At 40.7% G+C, this 19,697-nt stretch overlaps 1 protein-coding gene across 1 annotated transcript in view; it reads right to left on the bottom strand.

Moving 5' to 3' along the window:
* Positions 1-880: 880 nt before the first annotated feature.
* Positions 881-19,697, bottom strand: part of gbe1b (glucan (1,4-alpha-), branching enzyme 1b) — a 115,702-nt gene continuing 96,885 nt past the window's right edge. Inside the window, exons 15-16 of the mRNA XM_044032060.1 lie at positions 17,498-17,615; positions 881-1,841 (exon numbers count right to left, since the gene is read on the bottom strand). Of these exons, the coding sequence (XP_043887995.1) occupies positions 1,779-1,841; positions 17,498-17,615 (181 nt within the window). The 3' untranslated portion in view covers positions 881-1,778. The remainder of the gene's footprint in view (positions 1,842-17,497; positions 17,616-19,697) is intronic.

The following is a 19,697-nucleotide window of genomic DNA, read 5'->3' on the forward strand; positions in this document are numbered from 1 at the left end:
AGTGCCTAATCCTAACCCTTATTCTGTGCTTTTTGGACTCCACAAACACGCAGATTCAAATTCCTATGTTTTGCTTAGTTTATCAAAATATTTGCAAACTCTTGTTTTTCTCCCCTCTCGATTGTGTTGCATGTTTGTCCTCTTTTACCCTCTATCACCTGTCTCCTTTGTCTGTTTGACCCTCCACCCTCAACCTCCCCAACCCCCCCCCGGAGGCTTTCAATACCAAAGATAGAGAAAGTAAATAAATAAATAAAAATACCGACCTAACAACAGGAGGGGGCGTGTGTCAGACTCCCTCCTGTGCACGGTGAAGTGTCCATAAGGCATCCGGTCAACCAAACTGTCTGCAGAAGTCTCTGGACAGGACAGGTCAGAAAAACTAAACAACCAAAACACAAAACTCTCTGACCTTTTGCATCCACGCAGACCTGATGACCACGCAGAACTCCAGATGAAGGTTGAACCACAGGGGGGCGTCGTCATTTGCAGCAGCGGGCCCTTGAACTCTGATAGGAGTACGTCGACGCTGCCCGACGTTAAATGCTTTTGACTCCGTAGGAGAGCTGCCGTTGTCTTTTGAACGCCTCTCTCTGGTTGTTACTCGGACGTGATGGTCAACTGTACTCTCCGCTTTGACTGTGCTCCATAAGTATTTCACTTGACGAGTTAATCGATGCGCTTGTCACAGGATGGACCAGTTCTCTGTGATCCTCAATCATCGAGTGTGCTGAGACAGAGCTAATTGGACGAGGCCCGCATCAGAGATTTAAGGCCTTTTTCCCCCCCCGAGGAATCTGAGAGAAAATCTGATTAACACGGTGCACAAAAGTCACGTGCGTGTGTGTGTGTGTGTAAAAGTGTCTCCTCCCACACAAAATGTGTTATATAACTGGCATCCGTTTATTTTTCGCTGAAACTGACAACATAAATGACTTCACGTGATTCTTGTTTTGAGGGAAAAAAGCTCAGCATCTCTTTATGCAAAGTGGAAATTACCGTGTAATTCAGCTAATGTGTCGTTTGTGTGTGTTACGACACACACGCACAAAAAATGTGCAAATTTATCACAATACCTAGGCCACAAATAACCGTATTAATGCTCGTCGTCGCTGCGTGAATTCAAATGACATTTGAGTGATTTAGACACACAATCATCGTGTGATAATTTTAAAGCAGCCTCTTATTTTTTTTGTGTGCAAATTACAATATTTACGGACATTTCATGTCCCCCCCCGAACAGAAATGAATTAATATGGATTACACATGTTGACTGGTGAAAGTATAAATTGCTTTTGCTTCCTGTGTTATTTGCATTTACATACAAAAATAAGTGAATGAAAACAATCTGAAATACTCTCATCTCTCAGTTTTTTTTTTTTGCGTCTCCTCCCTCGTCCACAGTCGCCGGCCGCGTGTGTCAGGTGACAGATGACACACCCGATTCAACGGAGCCTATAAATGGCTGCTGGCTGCCGGAGGACGGACTCAGCGGGGTTTGGAGTTTTAGCATCTAGCTGCTGGTTATTTTGGACGCTTTCCAAATGGACCAATCTGTGGTAAATGGGGTTACGCAGCATCTAATGTTGCAGATGGTGTTTGAAAGCACACAATGCTTCTTCTTCTTTTTTTCTAACCCATTTAGAAGAAGTCTCAAACACAAAAAAGTGGGTTCGGGTGGCATGCAAGGTTGACACTTTGAGATGGAGGTGATTGTTAACACTCGGTCGGGGTTAGAATCCTTTCTCGCTCGCCGTCTCTGTGGAGACAATCATCCTCTAATAACAGTAATCTATCTCCTCGTTGGCCAGGACAATGGCTGTTCTGCAGGGGATGTAGACCTGAGAGGGACAGAGAAGAGGAAGAGGAGACAAAGGGGGGGGGAAAAGTGAAGATGACAGTTGAAGATTAATGACGTTAAGACAGTCACTGATTTTAAAGATTACTGAATCTTGAGGCTGATTCTTTTCTTCTTCTTCTTGTTTTCTTAGTGAGGCACAGGTGTGATTGCTCTCTCGCAATCAAGGTGGATGTGACGGCTAAACGAAGAGGCGGGGGTGAAGAATAAAGACTGGGTTTAGTGGCCACGCCCACTTTTACAACAGCTCTGATTCAGGAAGTGGTATTTCCCACTTAATCTGTATACCATTGGTTGTCACAGCCTGTGCTGCCACTGCTTAAGTCTACTAAATGTTTGGAAACTGAACTGAACCAAATTCCATAGAGAAAATGAGCGTTTTTAGCGCGCAGGGTCACGCGAGTTGCTGTGCGACCGCTGCCTCGTTCAGTAGATCTGTGTCATCTATTGAAGTCCAAACGCAGCAGTACCAACACAGAAGTCACAAGATGATTCAGTTTAAATTACAGATTTTTTCTATGGACTTTGGTGCACAGAGTCGACTGTGAATAATCCACAGTTTCAAGATGAAAACGGCTGTTAAACGGCATGAAAGCAGCGGCACACATATCATTCACATGATATCACAGGCGTAAACAGGTTTGGATTTGATTAGTTTCAATAAGTCAAGTGGGTGAAACCTGTTTTTATTTCATTGTGGAAGCGATAAGAGCGAGTACCCGGCTCCCAGGAGGGTTTTTTACGGAAACTGTGGTGAAGTCAGTGTTGATAACGTACTGGAAAAAGGACATAAATGTAAAGGTACATCCCATAACTCGTGTGGCAGATTGTAGCCAACATGACTTTTGTGGTTGCACTGTAAAACCAGACACATTTGTTAAACTGTTTGAAGAAAGTAGTTGTCTTAATTTAAGTTTATTAATAAAAATAATGACTCAAGTATTTATTGCTAAGGAAACTTTGTACTGCAAGGTTCTACAATGTGTAGTGAATATTTCCATGGTTACAGCGAGACATCCCTGTTACACCTGAGGATTCAAATGCAGTTGATATCACACAGACCTTCTACATATGACTTCTGATATGTTGTTTTATAATCTTGTATTCTAACTTCAGTGGTTATAATATTATTATAACTATAGTAAAAGTACTGTTACTTTAAGATAATAATTACTCGAGTACGAGTAAAAAAGTAAACACAAATAGTACAAAATAGACACAACATAATATAAAACAGCAATGTTCAAATTAAGATAATGTTAAATAATAGATTTTAAATAAAACAATAAATACAGTCTTTATAATAAAATAAATAACCCTTGAACTAAAACATGAATACATTAATTCTTTAGGAAATTAAATACATCACCCTTTAACTAAAAGTACAATAAATTAGGATTATCCAATTCAGATGTATCGGCACAGTAAAAGTATGGCTTGGCTCGGCTGACAGCTGAGAGCTGAAACAACTGATAGCTCAAACCCGGCGTCCAGAGTGTACAACAGAAACCCAGAGACAGGAGACCAGAAACCCGGAGACAGGAGACCAGAAACCCGGAGACAGGAGACCAGAGCCTCGGTGTCGGACACAGTAAACAACGAGCCGCTTAAGTCCACTTGGAGCCGAAATCTGTGGCTAACAGCTGGTGCCGTGACACGGAGTCACATGACAACACTTGTCATGTGACTCAACTGGCTGCATTTGATTGGAAAGGTTTTTGTCAGCCCTAGCCAACAGGGAGAGACACTGTCCCACACTCTGTCGAGCTCCTTGTTTACATATTGAAAGTTGTGTGATGAGAAGCGCTGCTCAAAATGTCACATGACGGATAGTCATTTGCATATTCATGATGTCACTGCGTGCTATTTGCATTCTGTTAACCGTCAGCTGGTTTTAACCCGTTATCCGACTTCATTCTGCACTTTAATCACGTTAAAGCCGTGCTCATTTACATGTTTCTGCTGTTAGAAAGTACGTGTAGATCGGTCTGTGGGGCAAATCTGTGGTGAACGATTCACAGCTGGAGGTAAAAAAACCATAAAACAGTGTATAAATATAAATGTACAGAATGTGGGAGGTGAAATCTGGGTGTGGCCATGCATGAATAATGTGTTTTATATGGTATATGTTAACATTAGTGTTTTTTTCTGTTCTTTAGAAACAGGGACCGTCTAAAAAATATTGCAGCACCGACAAAGCAAATGTTTAATATCATGACTATGATACAGTGTTGTGACTCTAAAATGGACACACACTTCATTAGTCTTCTCTAAATTATACAGCAACAACTATTTGGGAAAAAAACCCTTGTAATTAGTGGAAATATTTGTTCAATATTTATTTGTTCATATTTGTTAAATTTTATTCAGATTATTAGCTAAAATCATTACCATAATATAATGTAGTCTCTATACAATCATTACAGTTGTCCCTCCACGCTCATATCACAGTCAGATGTTCATGAAGGACGGTTTTGTTCAGATGAAAACGAGGTTGTAGCTGATTGTCGACCTTATTTAGTCGGACAAATCCACCCTTCGTGTCACAATAACACCAACAATAACAATAAAAGTAAAAGCAACATGTGTGACCATAAAGTTATGTATCTCACTCCCAAATTATTAATTTGTTTTTATATACATATGTCACCTCTTGGGCTTTGTATAAATCAGTTTAAAAAACTTGTACAACATTTTTATGAGTAAATGTGTTGATTTTTAATTGTTATAATAATTGTATTGCATGGGGTTGTACACAGCAGTAAAGTTACAGTACATCAGTCGTGAACTGATGAGGTGAAAAGGGTTTTCCTTCTTACCATTTTTTTTTCCAATTCTACTATGCAATTCTTTATTTTTGTTTCTTGTAGATGTTGTGACTTAATTCCCCTGATTATTTAGTGAATAAAAATAAGGGCTAACAGCTGCTGCTATCTGCTATCCAGACTTGTTCCTTTAATGTGCAAATTCAGGCTACTGTCTGTTTACATCAGTGATATATTTAGTTTTAGATAGATTTATTAGAATTAGATATAATAGGATTAAATGATGCTGTGACTTAATTCTCCTGATTCTCCTGAATGATGTGTCGGTGAATGCTAAACACTAACTGCAGCTAACCGCTAACCTGTTCTATGAATGTGCAAATTCAGGCTACTTCCTGTTTATCTTAGTGTTATATTTAGTATAGTATACTTAGTATGTTTAGTAATTATTCCTTTAAAAAAACACACATTAGGGATAAAGGTAAGGGTTTTTATTGCTTCAGATTTATCACAACTGTCATAAAATTGGTGGTAACAGGAAGTAACTGCTCTTTAGCGACAGTGACAAATGGCATCTAACTTCTGGTTTAGTCCTTTTTTTAAAGCAAAACAAACTATCTGCACTCTGGAAGTATTTGCTATACTTATCTCAAATAAGACAAATGACGTATACATCTGTTAAATCACAATAATGTTGTAACAGTATATTGTTTTTTGCCTCACACGACAACAGAACACATCTGAATTAATATTACGTGGTACAGCAGAGTGAAGGTTTGTACCGTATAAAACACTAGAGTAGTCTTGAGGGCTCGTCACTGCACGATCCCCTGATGACGTAACAGAAAGTGCCGCATTAAGACATCTGGGTGGCAGATCTGTGCCGAGGAGGGAAGTCACAACTTGTGCCTGTGAACTGATGCTGATGGCGGGTTTTTATTTTAAGCTCTGACCAAAGGGGAATTTGCATCTGCGAGTCGCTGCCGCTTCAACTTTCTCCATGATTAATTTACACCGTCTCATATTCATTACATTAGCATCACATTACATTATGAGCTTGTGCATTCATGTGAACCATGTGAAAATGAGCAACCTTGACTAGAGTGAGCCCAAAAAAAGAAAGATATAATTTTAATTCCCTAGTCTTGGATCAATGCAATAACACTGTGTTTCATCATCGCTAAATAGAAGTGTAAATATGGGTTTCAGTGAAAGACGCTACAAGAATCTACGAGCTTTACTGGACTGAGGAAAATAAAAATGTCAGCAGATAAATAAGAGCACCACAAATAAGAGAAGAAACATAGTCTGGAAATGTCAGACACCTTATATATACAGTACGAGTGTGTTCAGTTGGAGCGCTGGATAGTTAATAAAAGCTGTGATCTATCCTTTTGATATTCACAGCACCATTAGTCATGTCAGATTAACGCCAAAGGAAGAGCCGAGTGCACATGAATGACCCCCGTTAGAAAAGTGAAAAAGAGAGTAGAGCCGTAAACAATTCAATCACCGGCGGAACTCTTCAAGCCACCCCTGGGCATCAAGACATCTGAGCTTTGCTTTGGATGTGTTTCTTTGGCAACAGTTTGTCACAGAGGGACACAAACACGCACACACACGATGGTGACTAATTAAACAGTCACAGTAGGAGAGTCTCCGCGCAGAGAAACAAGGAACGGCAGAATGATTCACTGCACCTGTTCGCACAAAAGCTACCACTGCTTCTAACCTTGAACATGTCAACAAGCTCTCAATTCCACCAAATCAACGCCAACGGCGACAAAGTCTGAATCAATCTGTGAACAAAGAGCAGCAGATAGTCCCGAGTGTCGGCGCGGCAATTTGTAGGAGATCAACTCCTCGCAACAGGAAATTGTAAATTATTGGACATACTCGACATGACGTCTGCCAACTATTAGATGCAATTATGTAGGAAATGTGGACGTGGAATTGAAATAGTGACTCGACTGATAACAAGTTTTCTCACAATTTTTCATTTGCGGCCCGCAGACTCAGTAGCCCAGGAACACTTTGACACCTGGGTTGACAAGAGACAGCAAGTGTAGAGACTATGTGCTATGTCCTATGGGACATTTTGACCAACCCCTGAATACGACCCATAGCTATGTTTTTAGCGCACCGTTCCGGTATTTTTCAACTAAATTAGTGTTAGGCAGTCAAAATTAAAATGAGTAAAAATAAGTGTGCGTAAAAGTCTAATGTAGGAGTTGAACCTAGAAAAAGAAGATTGTAGAAGATGGATGGAAAGCAGAGAAATAGAGCTTTGCGCTCATATACTTCACCAGCGCGTCACATGTTTGTGTGACCAAAATTCCTAAATGGTTGAATAACCGCCAGATATCGAAAGTGAAAGCACTCACTCATTGAACATTTATTTGACAATTCTACAGCCATAAAATCAAAATAAATGCAGGCGGCCTGATTATCATGATGGTCATAAGTGGGTCAACCTCTAAGTGAACTGCTGGTGGAAACAAGACAACACATCGACACATCGAAGGTACCAGATTGATGTCATTTATACTTTAGGGCGCAGGTTTTGTTGGAGAACAGTCTCAGCTGTCGCCATGTTTCGATTCCCCTCTCAAAGACATCTCACCCAGAGAAGAGCAAAACGAGTCGATGCTGCTAATTTTCTCCTCCTGAACGCGTCGTCGGTCGATATTTATGTACGTAACGTTTTTACAGTACTTCTCCATTGTTGTGAATAAATAGAGAAATCCTGCACTTTTAACTTTTCATGGACATTTTGTCTGTAGCAGGTTCAATGTTTATAAAAAAAATTAACAGACAATGGGGCCGTTCCAAAATTCACACTACGGTGGAAACACAAGCCAGATCAACGCATCTTCAGGCCTGGTTCCCAGCAGACACGTCGTGCTTGTGTTCCGTCATGTTTTTAGCGTTGGTGTTCATGTTAGCACATTAGAGTGTTCACACTGCACACAGGAGACACGTGGTGCGAGACACGCCTGTGAAACGCGTTGATAAAGACAGTGACGCACATGAAACTGTCACTAGTTTTTAACCCTTCTTTCCACTAGCACAGCACGGCACGCCTCGGCACAACGCGGGTATTTTGTGTTTCTATTAGCGATACTACCTGGTACCTCACCGGCGTGAGCGAGACGTCCGACTTGAATCAAGCTGAACAATGCCAAACTGTAAATCAGTTAAAAAGACTGAACAATCCTGAAAACGTGGGTTAATCTCCAACAATCACTAAAGAAAATGTCTAAAATCTCAATATTTAACAAAAGAGTCTAGTGTTTTAGCAAAAGCACTTCCAATGATTCAGTTACACTTAAAATAAATTCTTTACAAGTCTCCAGTTTGTTACGGCAGTTTCATGCAGCCGAGCAGTGGTGACTCCGCCCACATTGAGGAGGTGCTAATGGAAACACAACCTAAACCGAGTCGAGGCGAGCTAGGACCATGTCGTGGAAACACGGCATTAGTGTCTTGGCTGAAAAACAAATATGATATCTTTCAAACTATTTTAGCAGAACTTCAAAGAAGACAACATTTACATTTTTTCCCATTTTCTTGTGAAAGAAAGGGAAGTTAACTTTACAGTCGGACAGTTTGCACAGTCCAAGTTTATTCGACCCAAACGGCCCACATAATGATGGAACAGTCAATAAAGCTGCAGTCGGCTGTAAACCCACAGCACTACAGGTGCAACCTGTGAATTATGGCCCTCATTTTACATGGAAACAACAATAAAGTTTGCACTTCAGGACTTTTTCCTGCTCCAGCCACACAAACATTTAGCAAACTCAAGGTAGACGTTGCTGTAAAACAGACAATGAGTTGATGCACTGACTTTATAACTGAGCACTACTCGGGCGTCTGTGTCTACATATTCACATCTATCTCATTACGTGCCCACAGTGAAAGTGCTCGGGAAAAGTTACACTGAGTTAAATTGCTTTGGCACAAAGTGATGTAGCTTTGGCCAAAAAAGAAGAAGAAGAAAAAAAAAGAAGAAGTTAGAAATGTGATGTTCACCGTAATGGATCACACTGCTCAAACAAGTTTCATGGAGCTTCTAATAGACTTTAATATTGTATGTAAATGAATGGAAACAAATGGATGCCTGGAGCTGGGAGAAATGCATTAAAGATTCATATCTCCAAAGTGCAGCGGGATGGTTTATGGGATGGTTGGATGTAACATAAAACCCACATGATTTGTAGTGAATTGGTTAAAAAGAAGCTAAACTAATAGTATAACCATTTTAACCCATCTCTGTATAATTCACCATCCTAGTGCAGCTATTGAATGATTTCTTCATGAGGGCCAGACTTAAAAAAAAGGTAAATGGTTAAGCGAGGAAAATCAAATGTGTCCTTCTTCTTCTTTGAAAAGGAAAAACCTAACTCCCCTCTGCTGGGTTAAAAAACTTACAAATACTTTGCAAATCTCTTCCAAGAGAAAGCTGCATATGTCATCAAAATGAGGCTCTGGTACCAAAATGATGAATGCATTAATGCAGATTAGACAGTGTGTGTGTGAGATTCCCTGTTTGCTATTTCAAAGAATTTCAATAAGATAAAAAGTTCTGTGCTTATAAGCTCACTCTTTAGAAAATGGGCTACATAGCAAAACGATGATCCTCTAGTAACCAAGCAATATCAGTAAACTTAGGACTAGGCTGCTTTTGTCACCAGTGTTTGTTGTCGCCAACATTCCTGGATTCAAACTTTTCAATCATTCTGAGAAAACTGACACTTGTCCATCAACGAGGTTGAAATTTAAAAAATCTGCGGACGCAGCTGTTAGCGACAGAGTCGGTGGCGGCATCAAAGTTTGTCACTCACAGCAGAGATGGGTAGGAAGTGAGATGACTCACTCACAAATAATAGTTGTTGTTTTTTTTCCTGCTCTCGACAATTATTGACAAGAAAATATGTTGGCAGCTAATTCTGTCGTCATTTTTTGTCAACAACAGCAGCACAAAGGGGAAAGGGAAATGGAATATTTACAAAAACTACATCACAGGCATCACAGAGCAGTAGCGGCTAGCAGTGTTGCCTTGTCTGTGTCCAAACGAGGGCGTTTGCATGTTTTGAATCGGCTCCAGCTACCCTCAGGATTAAGCGGTAGACACTCGTGCTTTTACATATATATGTTAAAAGTCTGATTTTAGTTGGACTAAGACATTGACTAAAATCGAGCTAGTCTTAGTCGGACTAACATACCTGGATGATGTGATTCCTAGTCCGATTACTCTTACATGTATATACTTAGTCGGAACGGAGTCGGACTTGACGTTCTGCGCAAACATTTCCTCCCCTTTCAAAAGACACATGCTCGATCTAATTTGTATCACGATCAACATGAACAACAGGTCCGAAACATGCAGAACCACAGCACCGCCCATCTCGCCTTTCACTGTTTGTTTGTCTGTGACGTAAAGGTCAACAGGAAACTGATTCAATAAAAAAACTAGCTTATAGAGAGTTACAGCGCCACCTACGGAGGCGGAGTCACGCGCACACGGACAATAAATCGATTTTCTCCTCATGCATGTATACTCTGTACCTGTCTTAGTCGGACTATGACCTTAGTTTGATTAAACTCAGCAGGTAAATGTATGCTCATGCTTTTTTTTTTATTGAATATAAGACACTAGAAATGGTGTCTTCCCCTGGTGGCCAGTGAGGAGATTACAGCTTTCAGGCACTACAGCATTGGCTTCACTTTCCAGACTGAGCGAATGAAGCCAATTCTTTTACAGTCGATGAGTAAAACTGAAGGTCTGAGTTGGTGGGTGGTATATTTTTAAGCTTACACTTAATGTTGGTGCGAAAAGGTGGATGTGCAGCAACTAACCCTGGACTTCATCTGCTCCCACTTGTTCATATACATCCACACTGCCACTGCTTCCTGATGACTCATTTCTGATGAGTAGGTGTTTACCACTTCACTGGCAAACACCTTCATATCCAAGCAACAGCGGCTGTTTCCAGCCGTCAAGTTCAGCGGCAGATACTTAACAGCAGAAACAACAGATGACTGGCCCCTAATGTTTCGGTGAGAGCTTGCGCAATAGTTCGTCAAGTAGACGAAGTGCGTTAGTAGAAAGTTCGTCAGGACAGTCTGTCCTTTTTCTGACTCCTTCTTTTGTTTCAGCCAAACGTACTCGCAGAGATCGCCTCGCGCATTTGAGAATTCAGATTTTCCACTCGCTTCGAGAGTGGGGCCCGAGCCTTCGGGCTAATATCCGCAGCTGATCAATGTTCACACAGACACACAAAGATAAAGGATTCATGAGGCACGTTTGCAGGGAACCATCAGCCACCAGGTGCCTGACTCCTGACCCTGGCTGCTGGCGAGGCGATCTGGTGCACTTAAAGTCGGCAGCCACGTCTCTGCTTCTCTCCATTACCACCTTAACGAGGATCGGCTCACAGTTAAACACCTCTGCACATACAGGTTGTACTTTAGGCAAAGGCTGAGGATCTGTGTGAGAAACACCGCGGACCTGACTTGGATGGTTAATAACGTCGGCGATCAATAAAAGCCTTAGTCTTACTCTCGTAGTTCACATTCACGCAGGACGTCTGATTATATAATACTACCATAGGGCTATACATCAATATCTATATCATGACATGAGATGAGGTATTTGGATATCGTCATATCGTGATAAGCCCTCTGTGATTAATCCATTTTATAAATGTAACATTATACATATTGATTAAAACATGTACATTCCATTATTAAAAAGTCATTTTAAGCCTAATTGTTTGTGTCGTAGCAAAGTTTGACCACATGTATAGGGAATCTCATTGTTTCTAACACTAAATAGAAACATAATATTATAATATAATATTATTCTAATATTAAAAAAGGCAAAGAAACAAACCAGGTATTATTTAAGATCATGTCATACAGGTCATAAACAGTATTTTATTATTATTAACAGTGTAATGAGAAGCTCAAACGTCAAAAATAATAACTTTTCATGAGCCCAGAGAAACAACATGTGTGCAGCTTTATATCCATACAGTAAATATCTTGTATATATATATATATATGTATATTGTATATATAATATTTATAGGCCATATTGGCCGACCTTAACTACTACAGCTACTATGACTCAAATCCAAAAATGTTAAAAGGACTGATAAAGATAGTTACATTTAAAGGACTGTGAGTAAAAGCTGGTGACATCTAGTGGTCAGACTGCATACGACACACATAGTAAACACATTTTGTGTAATAGTACACAAAATTCATTCACTCATTCACTGCTGCTTTATAGGTTTTAAGAATCTTATCTTAAAACCCACTTCTACTTTCCGTCATGTGACCCAGTTATGAGACTTTGATTTTACTTGTTTTTATTGTTTTTATTGCATGACTTGTTTTTATTTGTGGCGCTTTTATGTTTGTTTTGGGGTCTTTTTCAGTCTTATGTTTCTATATTTTATTCATTCAGCACTTAGTTTCTTTTTTTTTAAAGTGCTTTATAAATAAAGTTGCACTGGAATCAGATGTGACCCACGCAAAAGTAATGGAAATAAAAGGCTATAATTATCAACACTGCCGTGATCACTTACTTGACACTCCTGGGGGAAACTTTTGTTAAAGTAGAGATCGTGATACCGTGTCGAAACTTTTCTCCCACTCTTCAGTTCACAGGATGATTTACACTACAAACGGTTTCAAGAGAGTAAGTTCAAATTGATGTGATCTGTCTCACATAAATTATACTCTAAAGTCACAAATGAATGCCAATCAGAGCGCGTTTCATGCCGTATAAGGATTTTATTTTGCGCCTTACTGTAAATGTGCGCATGTACTGTATGTACAGTGCAAAGCAGGTCCCGTCACAGTTTTGTTCACACTTCAGCGTTCAGGCCTTAGATCTTTCTGATGGGAAAGTGCGTCTTTTGATCATTTGCATCATTTTTTCCCTGCTACATTTCCGTCTCTTTCTTTTTTTTCCTCCCAGACTTCTGCTGGATGCCTTTTCTTTTTTTTTGTGTGTGTGAAATTGTCAAAGGAGACGACCGCTTTGAAGCGTGCAAAGTTTATCAAAAGGTTCTGAAGCGGCTAATTACTCATCAGTGTGTCATAGTGTTATGTCTGACATTATAACACTCAAACAGAACTGGAAATGTGACAAATACCAGAGGGGGTTAAGCTAAAATACACTTTCACATTCAGGGATTTTTTTTTAGTCTCAGACAAGTTTATTTTTTTTTTTTCTGCTTTGTGAAATTTGAGCAATTGTAATAATTCATTAGCAGATGACAAGATGACAAGCCCTCCTGAGTGTCAAGCTGTCGGCTCACACAAACAACTCAAGTGTTTTTTGTGTGTGTCTTTACCAGTATTTTAAAAGAAGTTAACATTTTCACCACAAACTACAGTGCGTGCTACGTTTGCCGGCTACAAAACTTGTAGTCTCAGACAAAGTCTCAGAGTCTACAAGTAGCCAGCAAAAAAAATGTGATTTTTAAATTTTAATCAGACCTACCAGGGTGATATTGATTACATATAATAAGGAACGCGGGTTGTGTTATTTTGTACGTGCTGCTTCAGGATAACAGCCAAGAAAAAAACAGAAAAATCAATAATTTCAGAGTGAGAGAGGTCTTTTATAAAGGAAAAGTGACTATTCATACCTGAATAAGCACTTCAACGACACAGTGCACTCTTGGGTTACTGATGCCTTTATATGATTTTTAACCAGTCATTAACAAGGCATTTTCACCCTAGTGCTCTAAGACAACAAGTGAAGCTCGGCGTCTTCTAAAATGTTGTTGAATATGTTCTGTATTGTATATTTCAATACGAAACAGGAGCTAGAAAGCAATTCGAACGTGTCACAAGTGCGTTCACGATGGTTGACAGAACTGAGAATTGGATTGTCTTATGCCGCCGCAATTAAAACTACGTGAAGCTCAGCTTCAACTGTTCTCTATGGGACGACACAGAAAAGGGTGTTTTCACGTCAAGTACCTGCTGTATTGTTATAGCGTTTCAGTTTCACATAATTAAACTACTTCATTTGCAGAATTTATGTATAAATAACTGGGCCTGAAATGAGCCCCCCAACCGCCACTGTTTCACCCACAGAAGTTCTGCTCACTACAGTATATACTTTCTCCCTCTTGGGGTCCATTCTCTGTAAACACGAGAGATGGATGTGTTTGAAAATCCCAGTAGATCAACAGTTCCTGGAATACACTCTCTGGCACCAAACAAACAAAATACTCTGAACTTCAGCAGGTCATCTTGACCATGTCCCCAAGACTAAATGCACCTGGAGTGGCTGCCACATGATTAGCTGATTAGATGTCTGTACCTAATAAAGTGAACCACCATGAATGCAACGGCTATTACTCTCCTCTCGAGCACCTGTGTCATGTCCAACAGTTTCTCTGTGCCACTAATCCTGAATAGGTGGTGGCATTTTTCTCATTTAAAAAGGACGGAGGGAAACGCACTGAAAGAACCAAAGAGATCAATTGACCACAGTCCTGCACCACATTTGGAATCACTACGATCCACCAAGCCACCTGAGTTCTCTCCTACTCTGGGGGTGAGTCATTCTTGGAGGATATGAGATTTCATTATGGTTTAGTGCCGAGGAAGATGGAGCTTTTTGAAATCAACATTTGTTAAATTAAACGCGGGTTTGGGTGGACATGTTTTCACAGCAAGCCCCCCGAGGAAGCTACGGCCTGATTATTCCCGTCATCAGCGGGCAGGTTTGGGAGAAGCAGATTTCGCGCTCTGCACTGTGCAGTCTCTATAAAAGGGGCCTACCTACCTACGGACGGTAAGTAAAAATGGATGCACTCCCGCGGTGAAGCCTCGAGATCCTCCGTTTGATTGGCACCACGTCAGCTTTTGAAACTAGAAAAACACAGATGTCACCTGCAACCAGGCACCTATTGTCAATCACATGGCTGCTCACACATATGCTGTTTTTATGGTCTATTTTCATCTAAACGGGGAAATAATTTACTAAATTGACATCATGTGCTGTTGAAAAAGAGCTCAAAGTAGTGACAGATAGGATATCTTCAACTCCTCAGGGGAATGTTCCCTTAGACTTCCTTTCAAACTGAGTACTTTTTGCAACCTGCGGAGCTAAATGCTAGTTCTGTCCCACTTCCTATAAGGTAAAGACTGCATCCACTTATATACACAATCTATGGGCCGACAAGGAGACTGTGCAGGGTCCCCAGCTTGGCCTCAGCCCCTCCCTCCTTCCCCGTCCACTCCATTTCCCCCTCACTTCCTTTCATTCCACATTAATCCATGACGGCGTCAACATTAGCAGACGACTTGTTAACTAAACTTCACATTCTGGCCGAGGGGGACGCGCGGGTGAAGCAGTGCCGCGTGAATTAATTAAGAGTTGAAAGAAGATTTGAGAGAATGTGGAATGGAATTAGACTTCTTACCTGATGAAACCGACGCCGATGCGATGAAGGATCTCAGTCGGCATCGAAGAGGAAGAGGCTTTTTAACTGGGGCGCGATGGGCACCTTAAATAATGTTGAACCAACGCTCTTTTAAATCCAATAATGAAACCCTGTCTACCTGTTAATATAAAGTAATACCCGCCACCCCTTTCCTATTGCGACTGCGATACCTTCAGTGGTAAACGAACATCTGATAAACAGAATCACGCCAGGTGCTACGTCAACTCTGGACATCACTGTCCTCACATTGATTGGATTCATTAACGGCGGAGATGTAATCAGCGTCTTATTGCCTTTTAGCATTTTAATCAAGAAAACACTTACAACCGGAGAGAAAAGGGAGGCGAACCTGGGAGATACTCAAGCACGCTGCTTAAAATGCACATCAGAGTTACTGTCTATATTTGCAGCTCTGTCCTCCTGTATATTACTCTAATAGCCTTAAGCTGTCTCCACAACAGAGGCCCAGCGCTCCACTATATGCCAGGTACACGATGCTGAGGTGCGAGCTTGCGGGTCAAACCCATGAAAAGGTGAAACTCTAACGCCATCAATAATGCACACTGTTTGTCGGAGAAGCGGAGGAAAATGAATAGACATCAAATATGATATTCACAAAACATTGGATGGAGGAGTCAAAAAAAACCCAGCAGGTACCAAACGCAGACAGGCAGGCGAGCGGCCCCTCTTTGCTAATGTTATGGATTGTGCATTAAAGACGATCACATTAATGCAGAAGACGTTGAATTATAGAGCAGCGTTTAGGGCGGACGAGGCCCAGAGCGGGGAGACGGGGGGCACTTTTTCCATGAAAACCCACCAACACCTCATTAAAGCGGCTCTAAAAGACCCTCGCACTGCATTTCAGGCTAATTAAAGTGATTCATGAAATCAAACATGCGGCACAAAAAGGACAAAACACGAACACACTGACAGTTGACATTTTGGTAAAATGTGAGCCGGTTGTGTGTACACCGAGGATTTCTGCATAAAGGATGGAACTAAACGACCGTATAACTCCATCAATATTCATCTGATTAGCAGATACTAGTTTGAGAAAGACTACTTTTGATAAACTCTCATGTGCAACAGTTCATGGGGGATTTCTTTTATTATACGTAGAAGAGAAGGTGGTGACGGCGGTCTTTTAGTCGTCTTTCAAATGTGAGGGTTACATTTGTGTATAAGAGACGTCTTGTGTGAGTGAACGGAGGGGAATGGCGAAACTGTAGCGTGTAACAGCTTTGAGTGTTAGCGAGCTTGTTCTGTACCACAACCCCAAAGCAAATCCTTTGTATGTTATCGACCTGACAGTGAAAATACAGATTCTGATTGCACTGTTAACACCTTTTTTTTGCTTATTTTAAGGTCCAGAAAACATCCTGTGAGTAAGCACTTTTGCCCAATTTTCCAGAATAACTGTCACTATCTTATTTACAATTTACTGCATGTTAAAATAGTCTATTAACAATTTAAAATGAAGAAAAAAACACTGCAGTTATAATTAAAATAACATTTGGTTGAGACGCTGATTCGCCGGCTTCCTGCAACAGCACGAGTGAAATTACGAGTGAAACTAACGTCGGCTTTGACGTGCAAACTTCCCAGCTTTCAGGAACGGTTGGAATATTTCCGATAGCACAAACCGCCGTGTAATTATGGTAATGCAAAGTTAAATAGAAGAATAAAAGAATGAGGTCAGATTATTGGCGTCCATATAAACGCAATCAATCAGGGACGATTCTACGAGTGGATGTTGAGGTTTACTAGGAAATGTGAGTTTTTCATTATTCACACCTCCACCATTTAAACCTGAGACATGGAACGCGGCCATTATCTATGCTCTTATACGTTTGTCGAGTCAAAATATAATATAACGTGAAAAAAGACTAAAAATCAACACAACATGAGAATAACAGAAGCTTTGCACCTGTAGGCTATTCTTCAGTGAAATTATCCAAAGTTTTCTGTTCACCAGTTTTTATTTCCCTAGATATTTGTGGAGCTGTCTCATCATCGCCCACAACTCCTTTTGATGTTGTTCAGCAGCGAGCGGCGCCTCTATTACACACACGCATTGGATTGTGGGACAAAAGTGCCCATCAATGGTGCTCTCAAAAACCATTTAGTATGCACACTGACATTTTTGAGTACCCTTAATTTTTGTCACATTTTCCGCGCGAGTGTTTCAACATCCTCCAAGCCTTGTTGGAATTTGTATGCAGAGTGGGATGGTGATACAGCGTAGGTTATTAGAAGAGTGGTCTAGAAACTGGACTCGACTACAATGGCCCTGGACTGATAACTGGAGTGCACTCCACGTGTGGGACTCGCTGACATTCAGCAAATTGTGACCTCTGATGAGTCAAAAGTGTGGTGCTGGAAACACTCACCTGCATGGAGTTGGAGCGACCGTTGTAGGGCTGCGCCTCGGTGAAGAACTCTGTGTTGTGGTCCAGGCGTCCGTGACCTCCATACAGAGCCTCATCCGAGTCCAGCTTGATCTTGTATCTGAGGGAGGCAGCGGCGTTAAGGTGCAACAGCTGTGGGAAACTTGATTATGAGATTTAAAGACATGTGGAAAACAGGAGAGCGTTTCATCGCCAGTGATTTCGGTGCGCAGACTTGGTTTAGCTAGTTTATGCGGATGGAAATCCTCACATCCATCAGCATTCATCTCCTTCTCCTTCTCCTCCTCCGCCGCCGCTGCTGCACTGCAGAGTTAACAGTTCAGAGCTCTAACACACAAAAGAGAACACTGCCTGAAATTAACATAAACACAAAAGCGCGATTCAGTCACGGCTGCAGCATCCAGCTTCCCCGTCTAATTCATCTAATATGCTGCATAAATAATGAATTTGATCAAAAAAAAAGTGATCCAAATGAGTGACATACACACAACACACGCACAAAGAAAGTATCCACTCCTCCTCCTCCTCCTCCTCCTCCAGGATGAGTGGTATTGTGTCACAATTTCAAACCGCAGGGTAATAATGAAGCTTTTTTTGACACGGAGATCAGAGAGAAGAGATTCATTAATGTCATATAGTAAAAGGAAATCACTGGAAATTAAATACAGAACTCGCATTAGAGCGACTGACGCATTCATGATCCCGCTCATGTTAGGCTACATCAACAACACTGTGAATTCATTTGAAAACGCCGCAGCCTTTAGACATAAACAAATGTCCACGACATTCTAATCACAATCAAATGGATTCCCACACTGTGGGTTGACATTAAAGGACCAGTTCCTTCAAATTCAAATTAAGAATGTGCCTGACACAGATGGGAGGGAAACATAGAAGAGCCGCTTCGCCCACTGCGTCCACTTTCAAGGGATTGTCCTTGGGATCGTGGTCAAACTCAGTCTTTGTAATTTTCTTTGGTGAGACAGAGATCTTGGAATTTTCTATTTACATCGAGCAACAACATTTACTTAAATTTCCTTCTAGCACAAAATTGAAGCACTTTCAATGACCGATCTCTATTTAGGGTGATTTTCAAAAACTTTCAAGGGCCTTGATTTTTTTCTCTGTTTTTTTCAAATTCACAAACTTTCAAGGATTTCAAGGACCAATTCTAGTGCTCCCTATAAGCCACTGCCTACATGAGCCAAAATAAAACACAGCTGCTGTTGCTGCTGTTCACTGAATCACGCAGCTCCAACTTTCCTAAATCAAGCCTGGACGAATGACGCTACGTTAAAAGACCGATAAACATGCAACATAATGAAGTAGCAGTGGAAGATAGGAGCCTTTTCTGCACTAGTGTAAGAAAGGGGGGCAGTTGGTAGAGAAAAGCCACAGTTTTTTGGTTTTTAGTCCTATAAAATGTTTAATTTTATCTTGTTCATACATGGTTTTAAAGTATCATTTCCTTACATGCTATCGGACTGCAATAAAACTTAAACTTTTGTGTTCCCAGTGGAACACAATGGGTATTTTTATTATATTTTTAATGTACCTTTGTCACTTTTGACTTATAAACAGCTTTCTGACTCAATCCACTGTGATTGAAAGTTGTAAAGTGACGAGGCATGTCAGGGAGTAGTGAGGTGTGTGTGTGTGTGTGTAACAAATATAAATAGCACTAAAATGTCAATTGAATGTCACAGACAATAAATATGCATACACTGTATATGTGCAGTCACTATAGAAGTGTCTCACTGTGCTTGTTAACACAATGCAGAGCTTACGGAGTTTAATGAAACATGTGTGTTGAAGCGTAACGGACGTGAAAAGCCACTGCATTAAATATAATATATAAATCACTCCATAGGCTCCAGTGGGCGACTCTGCATATTATTCACCTTCCAACTAAAGTACCAAGATGGAATTGATTACATGCAGCGGGGGGAATGGAGAATACTGTCTAATGTGATGTCTAAATTGTTAGGAGAGTGTCCCTGAAGTCTGTTTGAAGAAAGCGCTTTCTGGAGAGACTTTGAGCATCAGCTTGACATAAGAACGTCTCTTTTTTTTTTGCTTGACACAAAACAAAAGCGATAGATGGCAGAGTCGGTTACAAGGCTGTTATTACTGCAAAATACTTAAGGCAGTTTAAAAGCTGGAGGGACACTTTGACAAGTTT

The sequence above is a fragment of the Solea senegalensis genome, linkage group LG8 (assembly GCF_019176455.1).
Source record: "Solea senegalensis isolate Sse05_10M linkage group LG8, IFAPA_SoseM_1, whole genome shotgun sequence".
Taxonomy (NCBI): Eukaryota; Metazoa; Chordata; class Actinopteri; order Pleuronectiformes; family Soleidae; genus Solea; species Solea senegalensis.